This window comes from Megalobrama amblycephala, linkage group LG3 (assembly GCF_018812025.1).
Source record: "Megalobrama amblycephala isolate DHTTF-2021 linkage group LG3, ASM1881202v1, whole genome shotgun sequence".
In the NCBI taxonomy this organism is placed as follows: Eukaryota; Metazoa; Chordata; class Actinopteri; order Cypriniformes; family Xenocyprididae; genus Megalobrama; species Megalobrama amblycephala.
Genome location: NC_063046.1, coordinates 42386227 through 42413703, shown reverse-complemented (window position 1 = coordinate 42413703; position 27477 = coordinate 42386227). Strand labels below are relative to the sequence as shown.

Below are 27477 nucleotides of genomic sequence, written 5' to 3'. Positions count from 1 at the left end.
TTCCTTCGATTGCAACCAGTCATCCTGTCCCTGCAGCTGAAAAACACATGAACAGCATGATGCTGCCACCACCATGCTTCACTGTTGGGACTGTATTGGACAGGTGATGAGCAGTGCCTGGTTTTCTCCACACATACCGCTTAGAATTAAGGCCAAAAAGTTCTATCTTGGTCTCATCAGACCAGAGAATCTTATTTCTCACCATCTTGGAGTCCTTCAGGTGGGCTTTCATGTGTCTTGCACTGAGGAGAGGATCCGTCGGGCCACTCTGCCATAAAGCCCCGACTGGTGGAGGGCTGCAGTGATGGTTGGCTTTCTAGAACTTTCTCCCATCTCCCGACTGCATCTCTGGAGCTCAGCCACTGTGATCTTTGGGTTCTTCTTTACCTCTCTCACCAAGGCTCTTCTCCCCCCGATAGCTCAGTTTGGCCGGACGGCCATCTCTAAGAAGGGTTCTGGTCATCCCAAACGTCTTCCATTTAAGGATTATGGAGGCCACTGTGCTCTTAGGAACCTTAAGTGCAGCAGAATTTTTTTTGTAACCTTGGCCAGATCTGTGCCTTGCCACAATTCTGTCTCTGAGCTCTTCAGGAAGTTCCTTTGACCTCATGATTCTCATTTGCTCTGACATGTACTGTGAGCTGTAAGGTCTTATATAGACAGGTGTGTGGCTTTCCTAATCAAGTCCAATCAGTATAATCAAACACAGCTGGTCTCAAATGAAGGTGAAGAACCATCTTAAGGATGATCAGAAGAAATGGACAGCACCTGAGTTCCTTAGGACCATGTGATATTTCAGTTTTTCTTTTTTAATAAATCTGCAAAAATGTCAACAATTCTGTGTTTTTCTGTCAATATGGGGTGCTGTGTGTACATTAATGAGGAAAAAAATGAACTTAAATGATTTTAGCAAATGGCTGCAATATAAAGAGTGAAAAATTTAAGAGGGTCTGAATACTTTCCGTACCCACTGTATGCGCAAATAAATGCTACTTTGCTGCCACCTACTGGTTATAGTGGTAATTATTGTCTTTTTATTTTTAAATAAGCGTTTTCTATCAAATGTTGAATTTCCTACATTTTGAAATGTTCGGTTTTACAATGGGGACAATCTCACAAGGATGAACAAGTAATGTTTGTGGTCATCACATTAAAAATAACGTTTGAAAAAAATGTGTGTGTCTAATTACAGACATGGCATTTCTTAAACGGTCCGAATAGCTTTGTCTTTATTGCAATAAATAAAACTGGTTTATTGGCATATTAGGTAAATGTGATAACTGCATTAAAATATGAATACAACATTAAAAGTCAACCACTGATGGTTTTGTGTCAATGTACAGCGAGTACAGAATGAACAGCTAACAGTTCACCGGAAATGCCCGAGCTGGCTTAACGACAACCAGGAAGTGACAGTGCATATAGCCCATTGGGCCCAAAGTGTCAATATTTTGTGTGGCCACCATTATTTTCCATCATTGCCTTAACCCTCTTGGGCATGGAGTTCACCAGAGCTTCACAGGTTGCCACTGGAGTCCTCTTCCACTCCTCCATGTCGACATAACGGAGCTGGTGGATGTTAGAGACCTTGTGCTCCTCCACCTTCCATTTGAGGATGCCCCACAGATGCTCAATAGGGTTTAGGTCTGGAGACATGGTTGGCCAGTCTATCATCTTTACCCTCAGCTTCTTTAGCAAGGCAGTGGTCGTCTTGGAGGTGTGTTTGGGGTCATTATCATGTTGGAATACGGCCTGTGGCCCAGTCTCCAAAGGGAGGCGATCATGCTCTGCTTCAGTATGTCACAGTACATGTTGGCATTCATGGTTCCCTCAATGAATTGTAGCTCCCCAGTGCCGGCAGCACTCATGCAGCCCCAGACCATGACACTCCCATGCTTGACTGTAGGCAAGACACATTTGTCTTTGTACTCCTCACCTGGTTGCCGCCACACACACTTGACACCATCTGAACCAAATAAGTTTATCTTGGTCTCATCAGACCACTGGACATGGTTCCAGTAGTCCATGTCCTTAGTCTGCTTGTCTTCAGCAAACCGTTTGCGGGCTTTCTTGTGCATCATCTTTAGAAGAGGCTTCCTTCCAAGACGACAGCCATAAAGACCAATTTGATACAGTGCGCAGTGTCTGGTCTGAGCACTGACAGGCTGACCCCCCCACCCCTTCAACCTCTGCAGCAATGCTGGCAGCACTCATACGTCTATTTCCCAAATACAGCCTCTGGATATGACGCTGAGCATGTGCACTCAACTTCTTTGGTTTGGTCGACCATGGCGAGGCCTGTTCTGAGTGGAACCTGTCCTGTTAAACTGCTGTATGGTCTTGGCCACTGTGCTGCAGTTCAGTTTCAAGGTCTTGGCAATCTTCTTATAGCCTATGCCATCTTTATGTAGAGCAACAATTCTTTCAGATCCTCAAAGAGTTCTTTGCCATGAGGTGCCATGTTGAACTATGTATGAGTAGTATGAGAGAGTGAGAGCGATAACACCAAATTTAACACACCTGTTCCCCATTCAGACCTGAGACCTTGTAACACTATCAAGTCACATGACACCAGGGAGAGAAAATGGCTAATTGGGCCCAATTTGGACATTTTCACTTAGGGGTGTACTCACTTTTGTGGCCAGTGATTTAGACATTAATGACTGTGTGTTGAGTTATTTTGAGTGGACAGCAAATTTACACTGTTATACAAGCTGTACACTCACTACTTTACATTGCAGCAAAGTGTAATTTCTTCAGTGTTGTCACGTGAAAAGATATAATAAAATATTTGCAAAAATGTGAGATACTCTGTGAGATTGTGTGCATATATATATATATATATATATATATATATATATATATATATATATATATATATATATATATATATATATATCACTGTTTTCAAGCATAGCATATAAAATCCTATATATTCACACACATGAGGGACATAAGTGACACCTGTTCTGCAGAAAGACCCTCCTGTTGTCATCATCCATGTTATTTCTATCTTGTGTGTGTCTTCTTTCACTCTTGTATGAAGTGTTCTGTTTGGTTAGAGAAAGGACACAAACAAGTGTACACAACACTTCACTCTCTAAAGCTGCAGGGCAACTGCCTATAGAATGGCAGCAAACACACAAACATAGTGCTGATGCATCAACCTTTAACACACATGGAATCTTTCTATTGCACAAAAGGTTCTTTAGATTATTAAAATGTTTGTCATATTAAGAAAAAATGGTTCTTTTAAGAACTGTTCACTGAAAGGCTCTTTGTGGAACCAAACATGTCTCTTCTAATGCAACAAAACCCCCTTTTTGGATTATTTTTATAGAGTTTAGAGTTTTGATCTGAGAGGGCTTTAGCATGTTGACAGTGTTGGGCACATTACTTTAAAAAAGTAATTAATTATAGTTACTAGTTCCTTCTCACAAATAGTAATGGAGTTAGTAACTGAGTTACATCATTATAAAAGTAATTGATTACCAGGGAAAGTAACTATTGCGTTACTTTAAAAAAAAAAAAAAAAAAAAAAATATGCCAAATAAATTGAATGCCCCAAATATTACATATAAGTCTAAGAATAAATTATTCTTGATGCGACTCCTGACTCATGATCTGCTCTTGCTCACGACATGAAATTTCTCTGTACTGTGTTGGTAGCCATTAAAGAAAACGTAGTTTCATATTTATGTTTAAATAGTCCTATGTTATGTTTTAAATCCATTTATTCGATTATGAAAAGTGAACAGCATGAGTAAGATGCATCATAAGATGCGCAAATATATCGGGAGACATGGAGTGGGTCAGATATGATTTTGTCCACTTCATTAAGTTTTGCTTTGTAGAAAGCCTTTCTTTAAAGTGAATTTCGTTTTGTAAAAATTGTATCTTAATTTTAATCAATGTTTCATCAACCAATTGCTTTGATTTAATATATAACAAGCAAATATAGCAGACAATAAAATCATGACATGGAGGTGCGGGCGCGATCACTGGCGCGTGAACTGGAGCGCGTCTTATAGGCTAAATGAACCGAAACTCAGAGGCTGCTTGCCTCGCAGACATGAGAAATATATCTATAGAATGCTTGAAATATCTACTTTAACGAAAATGAAGTAATTAAAAACAAAAAGAAAGAGGCTACTCTGATTTTGTAGCCTAATCCGAATGAAATGTGCATTATCTCTCTAGGCGCGTCCATATGAGCAGATGATCAGCAATGAGAATCAGCAATGTCAACTTCATCTTTGCAGCCGACACTGATTCAGAAAACATTACTTTATTAATAAACAATTCAAATGTCTCTTTGCTGTTTTTGTCACATTCATAATCATTACTTTTGCCGGTTCTTTATGGCAATTATGCATGCCTTTGAGTGCTATATAGCCTATATTATGTAAACGCTCCTTATTATGGTTTATTCTCTCCAGTATTTAAGAAATTAAATTAATATAAATGTGATTAGTCAACTAATAGTTTAAATGAACAACTACTAGTCGACTAGAAAAAAAACTCATTTCACATATTTTCGATCAAGCATCAAAAAGGGTATTCTGGTTTGAGCTCTGCTGGCATGCTCTGACAGACACACACACAGCGCATCGTACATTATTATCAGTTTAAAATTATATTTGTGTATGACTAACCGCAGCACACACCAGAGAAAAAAAACTTTGCAGGTCCTATGGCTGAGAGAGAGCTTACTCGGATGAAAACCGCTTAAGTGAGCTCAATTATAGTAACGCGGCATTTTTTTGTCAGTAACGGTAACGGCGTTGTAACGGGAGAAAAAGTCATTTGTTTGATTACTCGTTACTGAAAAAAGTAACGGCGTTAGTAACGCCGTTTATTTATAACGCCGTTATTCCCATCACTGCATGTTGATATGATGTTTTTAGAGGTTTCTTACTGCACCAATTCAACCTTCAATCTGTGTTAATCTGTTTGCTATATTTTGGTATTTCCTATCATAAATAAGAGCCTTATGGTTTCCATTCTCATGGTTGACCATTCTGGTAAGCTGTAATTCGTCAAAAATGCACTTTTGTGTATATCATGACCAAGACTGTAATTTATAATGCTCTGAGTTAAATTAGGCAGCATCTTCATCAGCCGAGCTTTATTATATACAGTATATGTATGTGTGTGTATATCATTCATAAATGAATAAATACATTTTTAAATACTTTTTTTTTTTTTTTGTCATTTGCTACCACTGAAAGATTAATTAATTCCTTCATGTTTTCCCACATTGACTACTGTAATGCACTATTAGTTGGCGTTATGAAATCGACTCATAATAAACTGCAATATTTGCAAAACTCGGCAGCCAGTATCTGGGGCTAGGGTAGGTGATTACATAAAGTAGCAGTGCTTAAGGCAGAAAAAAGTAAAAACTCAGAAAAGGAGAACAAAGCCATGAATAAGAGACCCAGGTGGCGTTTAAGTACTGTGTTTGAATATAGTCATAATATATTGGAATTACTTTAAGAAAAACTGTGAAGATGGTATGAAGAATTTTAATATAAAACTACTTTAGAAGACATGTAATAAGCAAATATATGAATGAAAGAAAGAAACAAGCACTTAAATGCTTGAATGTTAAATGTTTTCTCCAATAGTGCTGTGGTTGCATAGCTATTGACTGGCAAAGAAACCTGCCAACTGACACCCATCCCCATGTGACTGTTAAACCGCATGTGTTTAGAAACTAAAAGGTGCTCGTTTTGTTTGGATCACAGTTTTGCTGCTCTGTTTGGATCACAGTTTTGCTTACCCTTCATTCTTCAGTGGCTTCTATAGATTAACAGCTAATCTGAAGTTTTTAAAACACTTCATGAAACTAATATGAATATTTTAGTTCGATGATGTTTTTTACTTTATATTTTGTATTTTTAGGGGATTTTATTGTACTAAATTATATCTATGCAGTAGTTATAATCCATTTATTCACTTTTTGAGCATAGATCTGAAAATGAAGTTTCTAATTGCCATAAATCTTGAGTGCTTTGGGGCATACATCTAATTTTGGTCTCATTTTAAAGATGACACTTGGCAGATTATTGCTTAAGCAAAAAAAAAAAAAAAGAAAAAAAAGAAAAGAAAAGAAAAAAGTTGTAATAGAATTTAACATGTATTGTTATGAAAAATGCACAAAAACACCAATATATTTAAATGAAATATATATTTTCCAAAACGCATTGTCTTCTAAAATTAAAAAAAAAAGCAAAGCCATAAACCTAAACAAGTTGTGTTCCAAATTTGAGCTTGATATCTCAAAAAAAAAAAAAAAAAAAAAAAAAATACATTTACTCGTTTTTAGCTTTTAGTAATTTATTTGTAATAAACCCTTAAGTGGGCTATTAAAAATAAGTTATATGATGGATTATGTTTTTAAAACATACGGTTACAGTGTGCAAAGACAAAATTCGTCCACTCTACTCCTGAGCGCAAGTCCTTCGTTGGAAGGTAGGCGGGTTTTTTGCGTTTATTTTTATTTCCTGGCTCTTTTATCGTATGACAGTGTAAATAGCCCAGTAACCCTTTTATTAACCCTTGGGCTTACTTTATGTCCTGTAGACCTACCATTGCATTACGATTTCAAGCAGTATCAAAAATTTGATATGCAGTCAAATGTCCCTGTGTATATGCTGTTTAAATGAGTGTTCTCACTGATGCACTTGTATTTCGTGGAGTTTTGGTGTGTTTTATGGACACAGAATCCTAACCTAAAACATGTTCCTGTGCCCCTGCCAGAGGGTTAACATGTAAGCTCATTTATGAATATGTAATCAATCATCACTCAAAAGAGCACAAAAACATGGTTGGGATTCATGGCTGTATTTTACACTTGAATTGGAAAGTGTGTAAGTGTAGGCCAACTGATATTTCATGGCACCACCCTTTCCCGTCCTACTCAATGGTTAGTCCTTTGTTAGTAAAGAGAAAAGTTGAGACAAAAAGATAGAAAACTAGATGATTGGAATGAAGCACATGAGCCTGAAGGATGCTGTTTTTCCATCTTTAATGGTCAATGTTTTCCTAATCTTTCATTACACAGTTTCAGAAGCAAACCTCTGATTGTCAGAAGCATTTTATTTAAAGCCCCTAAAAAAAGACATTGAAAATGTAGCAGTTAAATAAATAGAGTATGAAAGAATGATTTTGACAGAATAGCATCTATTGTCATCTTACCACCCAGCAAAAAAAAAAAAAAAAAAAAAAAAAAACACAAAAATGTCTCTCTTCACAGTCTTCATGAAAAGGTCTTTCAGTTACAATTGCACTGCAAGTTCTTTGTATACAGTAAATTGTGGCAAATCACTCCATGCTTTACTTCTAATTTCTCTTAGAATACATCAGAGATGACAAAAGACCATTGAATTGTCTCCAGTGTTATCTACCGAGAGGTTTACTAACGCAAACAAGAATGACGAATGAGTTGCGTGTTTGAGTTTAAACACAATTGTGTTGTTCGTGTACAACAAAGTACATTATATACAAAGAGCACTTTCTACATGCCTAAAGTCTTGACAGTCTTTAAGGACTGAGACGCTTTCACTAACAGCAGTATTAATTTATCGTCTGAGGTATTTCTAATTTTGAAACAAAGAAATGAGAACGTTGGCTTTTGGGATTGTTAGATCCAGACATTATGTTCAACAAACACCAACAGTATTTCTTTATCAACTAGAACTCCTAAAAACAGGAGCTGGTTTATGGGTTGATAATTGTTTCAAGATGCTCATGATGTTTTGATCTACATACCTTCATTTGACTAATACACTTCTTAACATTACATGGCATACATGCCATTGCTATATTGCTCCAAATACTATTTTCTAAAATACAGTACATAAAATAAGATAGCAAGATTTTACCAAATGAAAGATGAAAATTATGACTTAACAATGAGGTTTTCGAAATGCAAACCTCACTTCAGGAAACAAGGGAATTCGTACTGCAGGAAAGTTTGAGAGAGAGCAGTAAATTTAGCTTCATCCTGTCCAATAACATATTTCCACTGAACAAACCTTGCAGCAAAGGCTTTGAATGGCAAAGAAACCAATATTAGAAAAGACGTTCTGTAAGAAGCTGTTCTTTCAGAGGTATTCAGTTTCTATTTGATTGCCTAAACCATTATTTCCCAACCCTGTTCCTGGAGACACCCCAACAGTACACATTTTGGATGTCTCCCTTATCTGACCCATCCATTTACTAGGAACAGGATTGGGAAACACGGGCCTAAACCAGTCTAATTTGATGCATCAGGACAGACTCTATAGTAATTTGGTGCAAATTTAAGTCACACCTATGTTGCAAAAGCAAACCAGTTGAGAAACACTGGACTAAATGAAAGTGATGCAGTGTTTTAAGTACAAAGACAGTCAGCAAACTATGTTTTTACATTCCACTGGCACAACTCTTTATGAAGGTGGCCACTAGGGTTGTAACGGTATGATAACCGTCTGAGTAAATATCACGGTTTCACGGTATACTGTATTAAACAATAAATTATTATTTATATCATCAATTAAAATGACCAATAAATTAATTAAAATGTTTGTTTTCTCTATTCAGATTTCAATAATCAAAAACAATCAAACACATTTAATAAATGATTATGGATTAGAAGATGAACAACTTTTATTAATAATTAAAATTCAGAAATTCTGCCTTGATTAATTCTTCTGGCTTTTATTTTATAATACAAATATTATCAAAACGATGAAAATAAAATTAACTTTTTTATTATTATTTTGAGAAGTACATTCTATTTAACAATCATAATAAATTTGTCAATTTCTTCGAGTTAAAAAGCGGTCTTTTATTTTGACGGGATGTAGTGAAGAGCTCTGAGTTTCAGTGTATTTGACAATGGTTTTTCTCAAATAAAATGATGAAATGCTCATTAAGCGCTATCTCAGAGCAACCGTGGATATGTTTGTGTTCATGTCCTCTGATAACGAGACTGCAAACACTGAAAAAACAATAAGAGCGTCGCACATACTTAAGTATGTAGTACAGGAAACGGCGCAGCTCATTCACAGAGACTGACACGCAAAACAAACAGATATATTTATACAGCCGTCTTTTTGCGCTTTAATATGCACAGACCCCGCCTAGACCATGTCACGATTTTATTTATTGTACAGATCTGCTTTCGTTTTATTCATCAGTCCAATAAATCGCACGTTTTTACCTGACATCGCTGCGTTATACTGTGCATTCCATTTTTATGACTGGATTCCGGGATTCCCTCTCCATCACGCACATCATACGACCTAAGTTACAAACGGAACATACCTGCATCTACACGGATGGTGTTCTCGAATATAGGTGAACATGTTCAATGTGTTTCCTCCTTTTGCAGGTAGGCCTACTTTGCGCCCACATTGTTTTTGGATATCTACACTCGAGGACAGCCCCGCGTTTGTTTTTCTATATCTAAAGTATTCCCATAATGCAAATTGTAACTTATTTTTCAACGGGGCATAGAGATTAGAGATAGCAACTTCTGTCTCTGACATTGTCTGCTGGATGTGTGGAGCAAGTTTAGAGTGTAGTGAAGTAGAAAGTTGTTGTCTATGCGCAAGTGAAATTCTGTGTCTTATTTATTTATTTTTTTACAATACCGTAAATAAGCAAATGTACACGATATGATAATCGTACGTGTTCGTACGTATATCGTAATACCGGTATATCGTTACAACCCTAATGGCCACCATTTAGTCGGTCACCATTAAATACCTCTACATCACAGTGCCTTTAAGTGAAGATCCAAAAAAGGAAAAACTTAGGCCAGAAACGTACTCTACGCAAGTATGTGAAGTGTTTGAGTTTACTTGCTTGTGTAGAGTATTGTGTAGAGTCAGTCTTAAACTGACAATTTGGAGCTCTATTTCCTACTCTAATTTGATTACATAAGTTACACATTTGCAAGAGCACTGCAGTATCTATCCCGAAAAACATACAAAGATGAAACTAACACACTGCTCACTCTGGCATATAGCATTTGTTCGATCACTGACCTCGATTGTGTCCATGTAGATGAATTGTCCTATCACCATTCCCAACTTCTAGTCAAGAAGTCCTCTCTGGCTTGGTCTGTAGTGGCCTCATAAAAATGTAGGAATGTGTAACCCAAGCATTGCCCAAGGAGAGGCTAAATATTAAATATTTAAATATCCTTTGAGAAGGTTGCATCATCATCGACACATGATGCTTTTTTTTTTTGACCACAACTAAAGAGTCAGTTATGGCGATTTGTGGCTCAGGAGCAGCTGTCAGTATGTTGATAAGCAAGAGTAAATGTTCACACTTAAATGGAGTGCCTTACCAGAAAAAAAAAAATGTCTTAAATCCAATACACCAAAGATATATTCTGAGACCCTGCTGGAAATTCAAGGTCATGCCAAGCTGGTTTGTTCCTGGTTTGTTGCTGGGTGTTTATCAAGGTGGTCTACCAGCCCTAACCAACTTTGACTAAGATGATCTACCAGGTCAACCTAAACATCAGCAGCTGGTAATACAGCTGATCAACCATCTAGACCAGCTGTCTGACCATATAAAACCATCTGAAGCTGATTTAGCTGGATTTTCCAGTAGGGTAATGATGGCTTAAATACAAACAGTGAGTGATGGTATACAGTAAATATGGAGAGATTGTCCTTGAGAGATTGAGACATTCCAGATGTCAGGCTTTTAGACTTCAATATATATTTTCCTTCACCTTTTTACATTTCAATTTGAGTAACACACCGGTGTTTCTAACTTGTAGAACAAGAGTTGTGAGCATATGTTTGGTTGTGCTCACAAACAGTAAAACTGAGGTATGACCTCATGCTTTCAAGTAATTCCAACAGCTCATAGACATTTAGCTGCAGTCCAGATCAAGGAGTGGGGAATAAAAAGTTTGACTATCCTTTCACACCGGTCATTGGGAAAGCCGCAGCGCTCCTCTGGTGCTCCGAGCCATAGTATCTGATGGTCGTGGGATCAAACTCGGAGCTGGGGACTCTTTGTGTGCCCGAACTTGTCCCACGGATCGTGAAGTCTGCTGGGAGCTACGTAACGGATACCGCTTCCGGTAACGTAGGGACTCTGATCGTAGCAACAGCCGTGTGTACTGCACTTCTGGCATTATCATCTTTAGACACTCGTCTCGTAGAGGGATGTGGCCTTTTTGTGTTAGGTTAACTGGTATATCATACCCAACGATTGCCACTTTGGCACTTGGCTGCCAAGGCCGCAATTCCTTATTTGTGATCTGTGCAGCAGAGCGAAGAGGCGGCAAATGTCCCCCAAAGCAGCTACGGACAAGTCGGTCACGAGACTGTCTCAACAGCTGGACTTCTCGCTCGACACACGCTAGTCCCAATGTGTTCAGCTGCCGCCACAGCGAAGCATTGAAGTAATCATACAGTACGGAATCAATTGCGTTCCAGGCTCTGATTTTGGCAGTATTTTCACTGGAAAGGCTGCTCTTGGAGTCAGGTGTGCGCATGTTGAGACTGACATACAGAACATCATCGAGATCCCAAGACAACAAACGGCGTAGCAGCACCAATGATTCATCAAAGTATTCAGCGATCATAACCAACGAGAACACTCGCTCCACCTCTAAAGCGAATCGTTTTGCATACCCTGCCGCTTCCGAAGATGGTCGGTCCTTATCACCACCTAGGTCAAAGGTCAATGTATTTCTCGCATACATTGAATCCTTCTCTTCTGGACGATAATAGCTCCAAGGGTGGTCCAGAAAAGTCTCTAAAGAGCCATTTGGGACACGTTTAAAGCTAAGACAGTACTGATTAAAGTAGGTAAAAAGAGACTCAAACATTGCTCCCGGTTCCCGCAATATAGTGATGTACATAGTGTTGTTGGGCATGAGGCGTCGTAGCTCAGCCCGGCTGAACCGTAAATGATTAGTAATTATGTCAGGTGGCGTGGTGTGCTGGTGAACAAAGTGGGCACTGAACGGCCGAGGGTAGCAGAACTGGTGGTCACAGGTGGTAATGGGTAGTGCCACAGTGAGGTTGTTGCGTTCTGCAAAGCGAAAGAGGATGTTCTGCACAGTGGAGCTGGCGGTTTTATGAGTCTTCAAGAAGGCTACACTGGTGTGTTTAGCAGAAGGTCCACTGCTGCCCTGGGTGGATGTGACTGTGGAGGATGGACAGCCCAACCCAAATGCCTCCAACGTCCTGCAATAAGAAAGAGAATCGATGCAGAAATCAACACAATACAGTAAGCTTTGAAAATCAGTGTGGAAAGATAAGAAAAAACAAAAAACCTACTGATAAAACCATCTTTAGGCTTTAACAGTATGGATTTTACACCACCTTTAAGCTTAAGGTGGTTTACTGGTTTTAGCTGGCCACGCTGGTTTCTACTGGGTCTGGTTTGCGGGCACTTGTCAACTAGTCAGGTTAGGAGACCAGTTGGCCAAGCAGCTAAACCAGCAAGGTAAAGCAGGAAGCACATGAAGACCAAACACAATTACTTAATTTTTGAAAAAAAAAAAAAAAAAAAAAAGTTTTTTTTTTTTGGCTAAATGAAAACTCTTTTCTTTGTTTAAAAAAAAAAAAAAAAAACATTTTGGTGCGTCACTAGGAATGATACAAGGACAAATGAAAGCAGTGCTCTTCAAAGGCTCTTACAAATTTAAGTGACCCCCATGGTGCAGAAGCAAGCTGACAGTACTGACTGCAATCAACACTAGGAATATCTTCTTCTGAGACATGTCCAGGCTCTTTCACTGCAAAAGAGAAGAATGGGAAATTACAATAGTGTACAATACTCTTACATTTAACATGCATCCAGAACACCAAGTATTCTCTCTTCAGCAACATAAACGCCAACGAATTCCTCAGTAGAGGAATTGGTTGATTGTGTAAAAATTGGTTTAGTTGACAGTGTTTTCTTACAAGTTGGATCTCAAATTGCAAAGTAGCTTTTTTGGGTCATGAAAACATGTACAGAGACAAAGAAAATGAGCAAACCAAGAACAAGGACAGGACAGGTGTCATGTATTAGCATTCTGACATTGCTGCCTGTCTAGCGTTAAAGTCTTGGATATCTTCCATACGAGTCAGGGCCACCTCTTCCTTTGGCTTCTAATTACAGTTATCTCATCTCACTTTCCCTTTCTCTTTCACCATATCAAATGGCACTTCTACATAACCTGCCTTTATTTCCACTGATCAAGCCCTGATACTACTGTAGTTTAATTAGTATTAGCATTACAAAAGCCAAGTCAACTGGCTTTTAAATTTGCACCATTTCTTACCATTTTTGCACTATTAATATGCACAAGAAAGTGCGTGACCAGTATGTTTTACTGAACCCAACTTCAGGCTTAAAATGCAGATGCAAACAAATAATGCAGGCCAGAGTTCAACAGCGACTGGGTGTCTGGGCTTCTTTTTCTAATGGTAATATAAACCATCACCTACGACAAGAGTGCAATGTTCCTTAGAGTCAGTATCATGTAGCACAGTAAAAGCTCATAAGAAAAGAGGTGCAGCAAGTAAATTTAAGTGTGGTTTGCTAAAGCCTCATTATACTTGAAGTTAGGGATTTGTAGCAAACCTTTAAACCTTTTAAATTTTGGTGCTGCGGACATGATACCTCAAACCATGCCGCTCGAAGAGAGATGTGCTATTAAAACTTAAATTACTTGAGCGCCCTGAAGAAGCTCTTCTTTGGCTAGTGAGTCTCTCAGTTAGGTGCCATTATTTAACTGTGCTGACTATGTTTCTAATGGTCCAGAAAGTTATGGCAGAACACGAGACCCCCTCAGAGATGGAAAACATTTGGTAGAGTCGGTGTGTGTTTTCTGTGCTGTAAGAGAACATAAGAAGGAAGAGAAAATTAGAGGCAGAGGAAGACACGAATCACCCACGCAACCATCCACCTACCTACACGCACTCAAGTATGCAACACCACAGTGTGAGATAAAAGACATTACATAATAAATGCCCAGATATAGTTTCAGATTTGGTCATGAACTTTAAAAACGTTCTGTGCATCCGCACCAGACTAGGGTACAAAATCACATTCCCCATGACATCAAAGGACAATTCAGATGCAATTGTAAGACTAATGCCAGACTGTCTGGACCAAGAAAGGGCTACTCTTTGAGAAAACAAAGGAAATTAACATTTGAACTCTCTCTTGCAAAATTAGCATCCCCATCCGAGTCGATCACATCTCAGCATTGCCTTAATCTACATTTCCCTTCCTTCACCCCCTCTTCCCCCCATCTCTTCTCTCTACATACGGAGATGACCTGAAATTCACCCAAAATCTATATGGTTCAATGTGAACAGTTATCATACAATACTATACATGTTTGGTATCATCTGAAATGTCTCAGTGCAACTGGTACAAAGGTCTCATTCCCCATAGAAGTAAACCAGAAGGTAATAAAGGTTTTAAGATTTTAGAGATATTTTGCTCTCTGTAATGGGTGTGTCCACCTTCATAGGGTCTTTCATGCAAATGGCTTTCTGTCCCCAAAAGGTGTAAACTACTCGGTCTAGGACCCTGATTAATGCAAATTCACATTAAGAACTCATGTTTCCATTTGAAAGAAGTTTCGGTAACACTTTACTTGAAGGGGTGTGCATAAGACTGACATGACACCTTCATAATCATGACATGACACATGTCATGAATATGAAGGAGGTTTTATGAATGTTTATGACAACTGTCATTAAGTGTCATTCGCTCAGTTATGTCATTTTTAATGCAAAAATGACATTGTTTGAGATGTCCGAGTTATGACAACTTGACATAAACCAATACATCATAACCTGTCAGTGTCTTTGTCATGACAATTTGACATTATTTAGCTTTATGGGTTAACATTACATTAAACTGTCATGTGGTTGGTTTTGACATTGGCTGTCATGAGGCCATTATAATAGTGTCATGAATATGTATCTTGAGCTCAAGTACAGTGGTACAAATTGAACTTGTCATTAAAATGTCATTAAGTGACAATACTCTGACAAATAATTTTATAACAGCGTCATGACTATTTTTCATTTCATGTTTTTTTTGTTTTTGTTTTTTGTTTTTTTAAGTTTCCACCAACAGAAGGTCAGATAATAGACAATTTCAAATTTCTTAAAAAAGATGACACTGTTATAAAATAATGGTAACACTTTATTTTAGAGTCTTTTAACTAGTTGCTTATTACTATTAGCATTCGTATGGCTAAAATATTGGCTGTTTATTAGTACTTATAAAGCACATATTAATGCCTTATTCTGCATGATCTTATTCTACATTCTTAATCCTACCCAATACCTAAACCTAACAATTAACTATAATAAGCAGTAAATTAAGAGTTTATTGAGGGAAAAGTCATAGTTAATCATTTATATGTGTGTTCCCTATACTGAAGTGTTACCAAAATAATGTAATGTAATGTTCACCCATAAAGCTAAGTAGTTTTTTAAGTTTGATAATTAATCTGCTATGTCATGTTTATGACAGGTTATGATGTTTTGCTAATGTCAAGTTGTCATGACAAAGACACTGACAGGTTATGATGTATTGGTTTATGTCAAGTTGTCGTAACAAAGACATCTCAAACAATGTCATCTTTGCGTTAAAAATTACATAATTGAGCGAATGACATTTAATGACAGTTGTCATAAACATGCATAAAACCTCCTTCATATTCATGACACGTGTCATGTCAAGATTATGAAGGTGTAATGTCAGTCTTATGCACACCCCTTCAAGTAAAGTGTTACCGAAGTTTCTGTCTTGGTCTGGGTATTTAAAGAGATGTTGCAGGAGGCTCAGGGCTCGATCCTGTAATCAGATGAGCCACATTGCTGAGTGTCCTTTTTTCTAATGTCAGGTATTCATCTTTTACTCCGTTTCTGAGCATTTGATGTTTGTATTGATCATCTTTGAAATGATTATGTAATTGGCATGATACATTTACCTGACTAATAAATTGTTACATTTGACTTTATTCTGACTTACTCTGAAATTATTGACTCTAGTAGATTACGTTAAGTCCATAAACCCACAAATCTACGCTCAGGTTAGTAACGGACTAAAGTAAAGTTTAGAGCAGTGGGGCACACCAACTGATATTTTAGAGTAAAAGTAATCTTACCTTAATTCGGTGTGTTCAGATCTATGGGGACTAAATAAACGTATTCTAGAATATTAGTCATCGTCTCTGTCTAATGACCAAGACTGACTAGATTGTGCGTATGAGATCGTATGCCCGGCCGGTGCGTTATAGGAATCTGAATGAACGAGTACAATAAGAGTAAAGAGTTAAATAGAATAATCGAATGTATAGCTAAATTGTTATACAAATGACTAATAATCAGTTGACATTCTAAACCAAATTCGAGGTCATAATAAAATGGAGTCAGATAAAAGTTTACTTGGAATTAAACTACTTTGCCACACTGAAAAGACTGAACGTGCAAGAAACCTTCCCCGTCCTGTAGGAAACCGCCGTTGGGCCTTAAACATTACTCACCAAACAAACAAAACCAAAACTCTAATTTATTCTTGTTCATTTCAACATTGCACTCTTTACATGATATCATTAAATCCCATTTGTGTATTGCATTGTACTCGTTTATAGCAGTGGTCATCAAATATGTGTTTTTGCCAATGGCTAATGCCAATATCAATATCTAGAGCAGTGGTTCTCAACCAGGGTGCCTCAGCAAACTTCCAAAGGGCCTGAAGGTGACTTAAATTGATTTAAAATAAGACAAAACAAGCAATAAAATAGGGTAAAAAATGTATTATTTTAAATGTACCCATCTTTTTTATTAGAAGAACCAGGGTTCAGACCTTTTTGGAAAACCTGGAAATATGAGGAAGCCTAATTGTAAATGTAGAAACTTATATGAAAGTAGAAGTCCTTATAATCATGAATGACTGAAAAAGTTGTGCAAATTCATTGCTTGAAGAGTGAGAAACTTGAAGAACATTTAGCTCTTAATACTCTACAATTATGAAATTTAAATTTTACAGAATCTTGGAGTGTCCACAGATTAAAACAAGAAAGTCAAAGACAGCGAACCTCGTATTTTTATATGCCAAATCCCAGAAACGAGTTAGCATTTTAGCACTTTAGCACTTTTGGTTCATTTTTAAGAAGACAAATGGACTTTTAGAGTGGGTTTTAGTTAACCACATGAAATAAGTTCTGAGGTTAACAAGCTCAAGATATTTATAAGAATCATACACTCTTGCTGGGTACAGAGCTTATTTTCTTCAATAATCAAAAAGACAATGGAAAAATCCTATTGGGTTTTTGTCAAGGGAACCAGGGTGACGCTAACTTCTGGGTTGGCCTATAAAAATGCCTCATAAGTGCAGCACTATTTAGAGAGCAGGGTGGGTAGCAGCTGATATAATTTACATAAAACAGTTTAATGACAGCAAATGAAATGGAGAACAAAATCCACTGAACCCCAATGAACTAGAACAGGCAAATCCACCACCATCAGTGCCTGACTTCATTGACAATCAAAAAGAGGTGGAAGCTGTTCAAGAAGCAAAGATCCATGGTTTTGCAATTATAAATTTAACAAGCACATACGAGCACGGGGTTTGGGTGTACTCGCACTTTTGGCCATGGATTGTTTGTTAAAAACATCATCATTGAACGTAACACATAAACCCCTTAGCTGTACACTAAGACCAGTAATACTGCAACAGCCTCACAATCATTCCCTGTCATTCAAGCCACACAAAGCCAGAGTTGAGGTGAAGGCAAGGAGATTAGAATCCGATCTGTGCTTTTTTGTTGGAATCAAAATGTGGCTTTTTGGGGAAATCACCAAGAGTCAAGTTGTGATCCTACGGTGCTGAGTGGTTCTATTGAGGAACTGTCGAAAGACACTCTCTGGAGAAGGTGTCGGGTTACAGTGATATAGCCAAGGTTGTGTGACCAATTCAGCAGTGACATGAAGAGAGGCCAGACAGGCATGCAACGTTATAGATGTCTGGGACAGATGGTGGTTAAGAGTACGCGTTAGGTCAGACAAACACTCTAAAACAAAGGTTTTGGCTCAAAGATTATTATTTTTGAATTATGACAGCTTCAACTAACAAACTACACCAAGAGGAACTTAAAAATGCATGGCATAAATACAAATTATTAAGCTGATAACTCAAAAACTAAGTTCCAACTAATTTTGCTTTGTGGCCCTGGAACCAATGTATCTTATCTATTTCAGTTCAAATTAACAGCTAGCATAGCACATAACACAAATGTAACTGTTTTAAACGTAAATTTACTGAACAAATAAGATAATACTTGTCACTGGACTTTCATAAATTACTATTGGTTAGTGCTGTCAAATCGAATAATCATGATTAAAAGCTAACAAATGTTTGTGTTATTATATATATATATATATATATATATATATATATATATATATATATATATATATATATATATATATATATATATATATATATAAAATGTGTGTGTGTGTGTGTGTGTGTGTGTGTGTGTGTGTGTACACAATTGCGATTAATCGATTTACATGCACACATATATTTACAGACTTTTATGTTAGATGCAATTAATCACGATTAATCGATTTGACAGCAGTACTATTGGTCACCCTTTACATCTCTCTGTGGATTTAAACAATGAAGTTAACTAAACCTTGTAACTCCACTGGATCCTCAAACTGTCTGTAAAACTTTCTACCAGAGATGCTCTTATTATTGGGACAAACGAGGGTCTGTGGCATACAACAATATGCCAATATTGTCAACAACTTATCAAAATGATGTTTGCAACTTAAAAAATTTAATTAAAAGCAATACATTATAACTTTTAATTTGCAACCATGCATTTACGTATTGTTACGGGCCAGAGTGTTTCTATGTTTGTCCACTAGGTGGTGGTGTTCCATGGTTTCGCCTCTTTTTTTAGAGCGAGCGTCAGGTACAGGTGTGGAGTGTTACCTGTGATTGGCATTTGGGGTTAAAAGACAAATTCAGAGAGCAATGGTTGTCTGGACTGGGCCGCCGTTCATCTTCCCTCTCCAGACCTGGATTTTACTTTATTAGGGGCCAAGCACCGAAGGCGCTGTAGCCCCTCTTGTATCCGTTAGTTTACTTTATTAGGGGCCAAGCACCGAAGGTGCTAAGGCACCTCTTGTATCCGTTAGTTTACTTTATTTTTCTTCTTCTTCTTCTTCCTCCCCTCTGGGAGTCTGTGGCAGCCCCATCAACGAAACATGAGAAACTGATCAAACTTGGCACACTTGTAGAGATGCTCATGAAAAGTCATTGAACCAAATGTGGAGTCTCTATGACTAACTCTATAGCGCCACCACCAGTTCAAAAATTCACTTTTCTAAAGGTTATAACTAGGGATGTCCCGATCACGTTTTTTTGCCCTCGAGTCCGAGTCTGAGTCATTTGATTTTGAGTATCTACCGATACCGAGTCCCGATCCGATACTTCTATAATACATGAAAAAGAATAAAGAAGAGCGAAAAAAACAGTGCTTTTCAGGTTTTTCAGGAATCTAACAATCGTTTTCACATACAGAAAATGGATAAAGTAATCAAATATAAAATTACACTGCATATTATCTTTACTGTATAAAATAAATAAAGATTAATCATTATTGAAGTTACAAAAACTATTCAGTCAAGAGCAGTGAGTGATTTCTTTGTTATTTGTTGTTTGATTTAACATTAAAAACAGGCAGCAGGAATAGTTTTTTTCCCTATAAGACATGCACGATCCAGTACATATACTGTTACACATGCGCTGTCTTTCTCGACTAATATACGTTCACTTAAGACATAACCGACTATGTTTGCTAGGATACTCGCTAAGACGGGCATGTTGACATAATTTTTGTATGAATTTGCCCGCTGAAGTGCAAGACTTGAAAGAGAACTCAGTATTTGCGCGCTGACTGAAATAAGCGTGTGCGCGCTTCGGATGAGTGCACACAAATCTTCTCACAGCGAGTGCGAGTTCTCTTTCGCGTCTTGTTCTTGAAGGTTTAAATCAGCAAGGCTTAAATGAGTTAGTTTAAACACAGACAGCAACGTGTGCTGTTCAGGTCTCACCTGTATCAACACCCGGGTGATGACGGCGTAAATGACTGGACATTAGAGCATACGGCACTCACAGTTAACAGTTTACAAAGAGTGACTGTTTTGTCCACGCTTTCTGATTATCGTTGTTGTAACGTTTTGCGCATCCATCGACTGAAACATACATTATTTGAACTCTGTCTGTCTGTTTTCCACGTTGCTATTTTAAACAAACCATATTAACCAATAGATGCGTCGTCATTCGAGATGGACCGCGGTGCAAGTGCGTACCTAACTGTAAGTGGAGAACCGTAGGGTTCGATTTTTTACTGAGAACCGTTGCACCCCTAATGCATATATATCCGAGTCCTGATCGGGAGGTAACGTCCGATTCCGATCGAGTCTGAAACCACGTGATCGGGCCCGATTTCCGATCGCGTGATCGGATCTGGACATCCCTAGTTATAACATTTGAACCATTTGTTCTAGAAAAATCTTATTTAGTACATCTGATTCCTCTTCTTATGCTGATTCCAATCACCATCTTACATTAAGTCTCCGCCCATTACAGTAGCTGCCATTTTGAAAAGTGCAGTATTCCTTTTTTTCACTACTCTTCCTTCAAATGTTCTCCAATTTTGTCCAAACTTTGGTCACATGATCTTTGGACCAAGCAACATAGAACTGACTCAAGAGATTTTTTTTATTCATTTTTGTTCAAAAGTTATGATGTCACAAACTTAGGTCGACCCAAAATTGGTTCAGAGGCTGCATCCCGGCCAAACTTTGAGCAATCGAAACCAAAATTGGTACGCTTCATCAGAACCAGGATCTTAAGGTCCATACCCAATATTGGAACAGTGCCACCTACAGTTTATGAGATCTGGAAAATGGTTATTTTGGCCAATATCTTTTGAACAGTTTGTCAGAAAATCATGATCTTAGGGTCTATGGATTCCTTGAGTCCGAGTCCGAGGATATCGAATTTGTCAACATCAGATGCTCAGAGAAGCTTGTGTCTGACATTTTTAATTTTGTCATAAATTGCAATAACTTTTAAACAATTTGACATATCTTCACCAAAATTGGTACAAATAAGTTTGAGATGCTCATGAAAAGTTGTTGAACCAAATATGGAGTCTCTATGACCAACACAGAATGGTCTCCATGGCCGCACAGAAATGACTAAACAGTTTTTTGATATTCGCTACCCTTCCCGAGATATTTGTCTTTGAATGTGACTTTGTCTCTGTTTGTTGTCTTATGCTAGTTAGCTTAGCATATTAATTGCTTAGCATGCTAACCAGTTGCCATTCTCTCTAATGTGGCTCTTCAGGTATCAGGTTAACCATAAGCTGCATTAGCATTAAGTCAGTTTAGCATGCTAATCTGGTTAACATGCTGAGTAATGTTTTTTGTGTGTGCTTATTTTCACATTTAAACTTCTCTTCAGCAACCTGATGAACATGTATCCTCAAGTAGCTCAGTGTGTAAAGCCAGATGCCTAATAATCACCTTACCCAAAGATTTTGGGTTCGAGTCCCTTTTAGGGCAACTTTATAAAATTGTAATGTTGTCATTTTAATTCCTTTTTTTTTTTTTTTTTTTTTTTTTTTTTTTTTTAATCACAATAAGTATTGTACTAATCTTTCTTCTTCTAATTAGAACTAAATCTATTTTTGTTCATTCTGTGTTCATTTTCATCTCAGCTTCTGGTCTTTTTTTCTGTTCCTGCTCCGCATTGCGCTACAACCCAGACATTTTTCTTCTTATTTATTATTCTGTTCATTTTGTGTTCATTCTCACCTCTACTTCTGAACCACCTTTTTTTCAAGTACATTCAATTTCTGCTGTTTTTTCTCTTCTTGCTCCGCACTGCGCTACAACCCAAACATTTTTCTCATCATTTCTTATTTAATTTTTCTCATTATTATTTATTCCTTATTTTCAGTTGCCTTCGGTGCTTGGCCCCGCATTGCTGCTTGCAGCTATATTTCTCTTTCTAATTGCCTTGTCAAAACTTTCTGCATGTGACAATTTCTGGATGCAGAAGGAACCTGATGAATCACACTATTTTTGCTGCTCATCAGTTTTGCCCTTGGGGTTGATCACAGAAACAATGCGGACAGAAAGACTGTGAGGTATAGAAGTACAGTGTGTTCAATAGACAACATTCCAGTTGTCAGCTGGAATGTTGTCTTTCCAAAATCTCCATAAACAGTTTTGAAATTTGTGAGTTGTGAAAATTACATGATCTAGGACCTTTATACAGTTCATGTCATTGTAAAGACCTATGCACGTAATAACCTAGAATACTAAGAAGTGATGGCTGCTCTGTCAAGTCTTCGTCGTCAGTTAGGAACTTAAGTGTGTTCTTTGATACCGATCTTTCATTTGAAATCCACATCTCTAGCATCTGTAAAACCACATTTTTCCATCTTAAAAATATATCTAAATTACAACATATGCTCTCAATGACAAATGCGGAACAGTTCATGCGTTCCTGACCTTAGGGCTAGATTTATTGTAATGCTCTACAGGGTGGTTGTCCTGCTCGCTTAAACTACAACTGGTCCAAAATGCAGCAGCTAGAGTTCTTACTAGAACCAGGAAGTATGACCATATTAGCCCGGTTCTGTCAAAACTGTATTGGCTCCCTATTAAACACTGTATACCTTCACGTCTATTGCAGTCTCAAAATTCTGGCCAGTTGGTAATACCTAGAATATCAAAATAAACCACAGGCAGTAGATCCTTTTCCTATTCAGCACCTAAACTTTGGAACAGTCTTCCTAGTACTGTTCAGGAAGAAGACACAATCTGTCAGTTTAAATATAACCTAAAACCACATCTCAATAAACTGGCATACACAACACATCATCACATTTCTCTAATTCACATCTGTTAATGGATTGTTAGGCTGCATTAATTAGGTCAACCGGAACTGGGAAAACTTCCCATAACACCTGATGCACTTGTCACATTGTAAGAAGAATGGCATCTACACTATAATATTAGTCTCTCTGTTTATCCTGAGGTTACCATAGTCAGCTGTATCCTATCCGTATCCAGATCAGATGGTGGACCTGCACCTAGACACGACCACAGTGCAGCCCTGAATGTCAGCAAAGATCAATTAATATCAGCTGAACAATGACACCATTTTCTTTTAGAGCTGCTTTACATCCGAAATGAACTGTTTGCATCATTGAATCATTTTCCTGTTAAAGTAAATCTGCTTTGTAACAATCTATATTGTATAAAATTATACCTACATACAAGTCCAATCACTGATATTACTATTCAATGTTTTATTTGCCATTTGTAAAATGTGTCAAGGCATTTGTTTTGATTCCAAATGCCAGCAGTCAAGTCAACATTATAAAGAAACCTGCATGATAATCACATGCTGCGGAACAGATCGTGCTTACGTTCTTCACATTCTGTAAATTGCAGTCAGAACAAACAACGCAAACAAATAGTAACAGTAAGCCCACCCAACAGGTAAATGTAAATGTAAATGTAAAGAGTGATGACAATAGCAGGTCTTTCCAGCCTAGTGCAATAAAATGTGAAAAATTTACTTGTCTTCTGTTTAACTGCGTGTTCCTGTGACTTATATGATTCTACTGATTTAATGATTCCCGGTTGATGAACTTATAAACTCTGTCCTATAATCCCACATTTTTAAAGGAATATTAGGTGTTAAAAACAACTTAAGCGCAATTAAAAAAAAAATTCAATATAAAAATTATACAGATACAAATACAAGCATATAGGAAAACAAACTACAAACCCGTTTCAAAAAAAGTTGGGACACACTACAAATTGTGAATAAAAAAGGAATGCAATAATTTACAAATCTCATAAACTTATATTTTATTCACAATAGAATATAGATAACATATCAAATGTTGAAAGTGAGACATTTTGAAATGTCATGCCAAATATTGGCTCATTTTGGATTTCATGAGAGCTACACATTCCAAAAAAGTTGGGACAGGTAGCAATAAGAGGCCGGAAAAGTTAAATGTACATATAAGGAACAGCTGGAGGACCAATTTGCAACTTATTAGGTCAATTGGCAACATGATTGGGTATAAAAAGAGCCTCTCAGAGTGGCAGTGTCTCTCAGAAGTCAAGATGGGCAGATGATCACCAATTCCCCCAATGCTGCGGCAAAAAATAGTGGAGCAATATCAGAAAGGAGTTTCTCCGAGAAAAATTGCAAAGAGTTTGAAGTTATCATCTACACTGCATAATATCATCCAAAGATTCAGAGAATCTGGAACAATCTCTGTGCGTAAGGGTCAAGGCCGGAAAACCATACTGGATGCCCGTGATCTTCGGGCCCTTAGATGGCACTGTATCACATACAGGAATGCTACTGTAATGGAAATCACAACATGGGCTCACGAGTACTTCCAGAAAACATTGTCAGTGAACACAATCCACCGTGCCATTCGCCGTTGCCGGCTAAAACTCTATAGGTCAAAAAAGAAGCCATATCTAAACATGATCCAGAAACGCAGGCATTTTCTCTGGGCCAAGGCTAATTTAAAATGGACTGTGGCAAAGTGGAAAACTGTTCTGTGGTCAGACAAATCAAAATTTGAAGTTCTTTTTGGAAAACTGGGACGCCATGTCATCCGGACTAAAGAGGACAAGGACAACCCAAGTTGTTATCAGCGCTCAGTTCAGAAGCCTGCATCTCTGATGGTATGGGGTTGCATGAGTGTGTGTGGCATGGGCAGCTTACACATCTGGAAAGGCACCATCAATGCTGAAAGGTATATCCAAGTTCTAGAACAACATATGCTCCCATCCAGACGTCGTCTCTTTCAGGGAAGACCTTGCATTTTCCAACATGACAATGCCAGACCACATACTGCATCAATTACAACATCATGGCTGCATAGAAGAAGGATCCGGGTACTGAAATGGCCAGCCTACAGTCCAGATCTTTCACCCATAGAAAACATTTGGCGCATCATAAAGAGGAAGATGTGACAAAGAAGAACTAAGACATTTGAGCAACTAGAAGCTTGTATTAGACAAGAATGGGACAACATTCCTATTCCTAAACTTGAGCAACTTGTTTCCTCCTTTCTCAGCTGTTTGCGTTCACTTAAGATATAAATGATTGTGTTTACAACAATACTTGTAAAGATGGTCATTTTGACACAAGTATGTGTATTTAACTTTCAAGCCTATTAAGGCACCAATAAGAACTCACCTCAGTACACACACGCTCTATAAGCAGCGACTTCATGTGCGTGCGTCTCTCTGACAGTGCGCGCATATAAAGAAACTTTGTCTTTCTCTGCTTAATTTTAAATATAATAGACTGTACAAATGCTAAAGTTAAAACTTGTTAATTGGTTAAGGATATGTTTATGGTGAAAAAAACTAATAGATCTAATCTAAATTGACATTCCCAGAATTCACTGTGTGACAGCTCACATTGGATAGTTTTTTTTCCCAGTCATTGTCTCAAATATTTTATGAATGGTGAAGCCATGTACATATAATAAAAAGTATATAGTTTAACATATAGAAATTCTATTAGTGTCATTTAAAATACTTATTTAAATAAAGTTTAAAAGCCAATGACAAATCAGTTATGAATGAGGCTAAACTCGGCTGTCAATAGAGCTTTTAAGTTTATTAAACCCAGAATAGTCCTTCAATGGGCAGCACTAGGGCCCTTGTTTGAGCTATTATCCACAAAAACATTCATAAGTCTCGGTTCGTTTACATTTAGATTTATTTTTGTTTTTCAAAGGTGTGACCTAATCCGTTAACAACACATACAACTGTACTGAGAACATCCCCATTTGGGTTAAGGATGCTGGTTTGAGCATTGGATTTGTCTGTGGATTTGGATTTGTCAAGCCCAATGAGGCACCAAAAAGAACTTGACTTTTTTTTTTGTGAACAGTGATTGTATGTGGGACCTGTGACAGAAGCCACTATTTAAGTCACTATTATGTTACTAAGCGGCTCTAGACTCAAATATTACTGTATAGATACATCAGCAAACCCCCAACCATCTACATCTTCTCACAAACACACACAAGCAACCTAGAAGTTAAAGATTATAACTTATATATTTGATATATTTAGATATAAGCAGATATTTTACTTGACTTACACATAAGAAAAGTATATGAAATGTCTTTTGGATTATTAAATACTTCACAAATCAAAAAGATTCTCTTTTTATTTGAACTAGATCAACTCAAAACCTAAAGATCAGATTATTTATAACCAATGATACGTCTGATGTCAGTGCAAACAATTATTAAAACTGAAAAAACAAAAAGTATAAAACTGTTCCCACTCTGAATTCTGACTGGATGAGCCACAGCAGAAAGCAGATAAAATATATTCTATTTGAAAATGGCAAGTAACAACATTGCTTAGTAATTTTAAACCACAACAGCCCACATTGCACTTCTGCCTTACCCATTGTATGCTCACCATTCCTCTCATCTGTAAATCATTGGCAGCATTTATAATAGAAATATATATATGCAATTATGCATTAAAAGGAGTCAAAGGTGACATTAGACATTATTAATGTTACGAAAAATTGTTTCACATAAATGTCTTGTAACTTATAAAAGGTACACCTTTCTAGTACTGGGTTTGACCCACTTTTGCCTTCAGAACTGCCTGAATTCATATATTCAACAAGGTGCTGGAAATATTCCTCTGAGATTCAGGTGACTGGTCCATACTGACATGCTAGGGTTGTCAAAAGTATCTGTACTTTGGTACTGGTACCAAGTCAGTGATAAAATGTGAAAAACGCCAGCATTTCTGTAGTACCGGTAGTGCTGAATAGAGGGTATTTTTGGTACCCGCTGATAGGCGGCTGCTATCAAATGCTGCCGTGAGTGTTTGTGTAAGTTTTACAACATGCTTTTGAAGCGTTGATCATTGTAGCCAATCACAGACATATCTGTTGAGCGTGTGAATGCAATGGCCAATCAGAGATTTTTCAACACTGCTCAAAACACTGGAGTTTTTATACAGTGACTCTTAATTTTATAATGCATATAACTCCAAAAGTTGGATACTTAGAAGACTGAAACCAGTGTCATTTTGACCTGCTTGATTTGTGAATTTTCTCACAGCAAAAACACTTGTCTGTAAACCCCTGGGTAAGTCCAGAATTCCAATAAACACGCAGACCACGTTAATACAAAATCACTTGCTTTTTGAGCCTGATTTTGTGAAAAGTTTCAGTTTCTCTCTGCTCTGTCCTCTTATTCTTTTGTAATAATGACAAACAAGCTGTGCCAATAAATAATGGTAAGCAATTTGTCGGCTGTGCATCCATGATGCAAAGACCATTTTTAACCCAGGAAAAATCTATATTATTTATACA

At 37.5% G+C, this 27477-nt stretch overlaps 1 protein-coding gene across 1 annotated transcript in view; it reads right to left on the bottom strand.

The window, feature by feature from the left end:
* Positions 1-6311: 6311 nt before the first annotated feature.
* gal3st3 (galactose-3-O-sulfotransferase 3) overlaps positions 6312-27477 on the bottom strand; it is a 37252-nt gene continuing 16086 nt past the window's right edge. The window contains exons 2-3 of the mRNA XM_048185516.1: positions 12669-12766; positions 6312-12212 (exon numbers count right to left, since the gene is read on the bottom strand). Of these exons, the coding sequence (XP_048041473.1) occupies positions 10946-12212; positions 12669-12751 (1350 nt within the window). The 5' untranslated portion in view covers positions 12752-12766 and the 3' untranslated portion in view covers positions 6312-10945. The remainder of the gene's footprint in view (positions 12213-12668; positions 12767-27477) is intronic.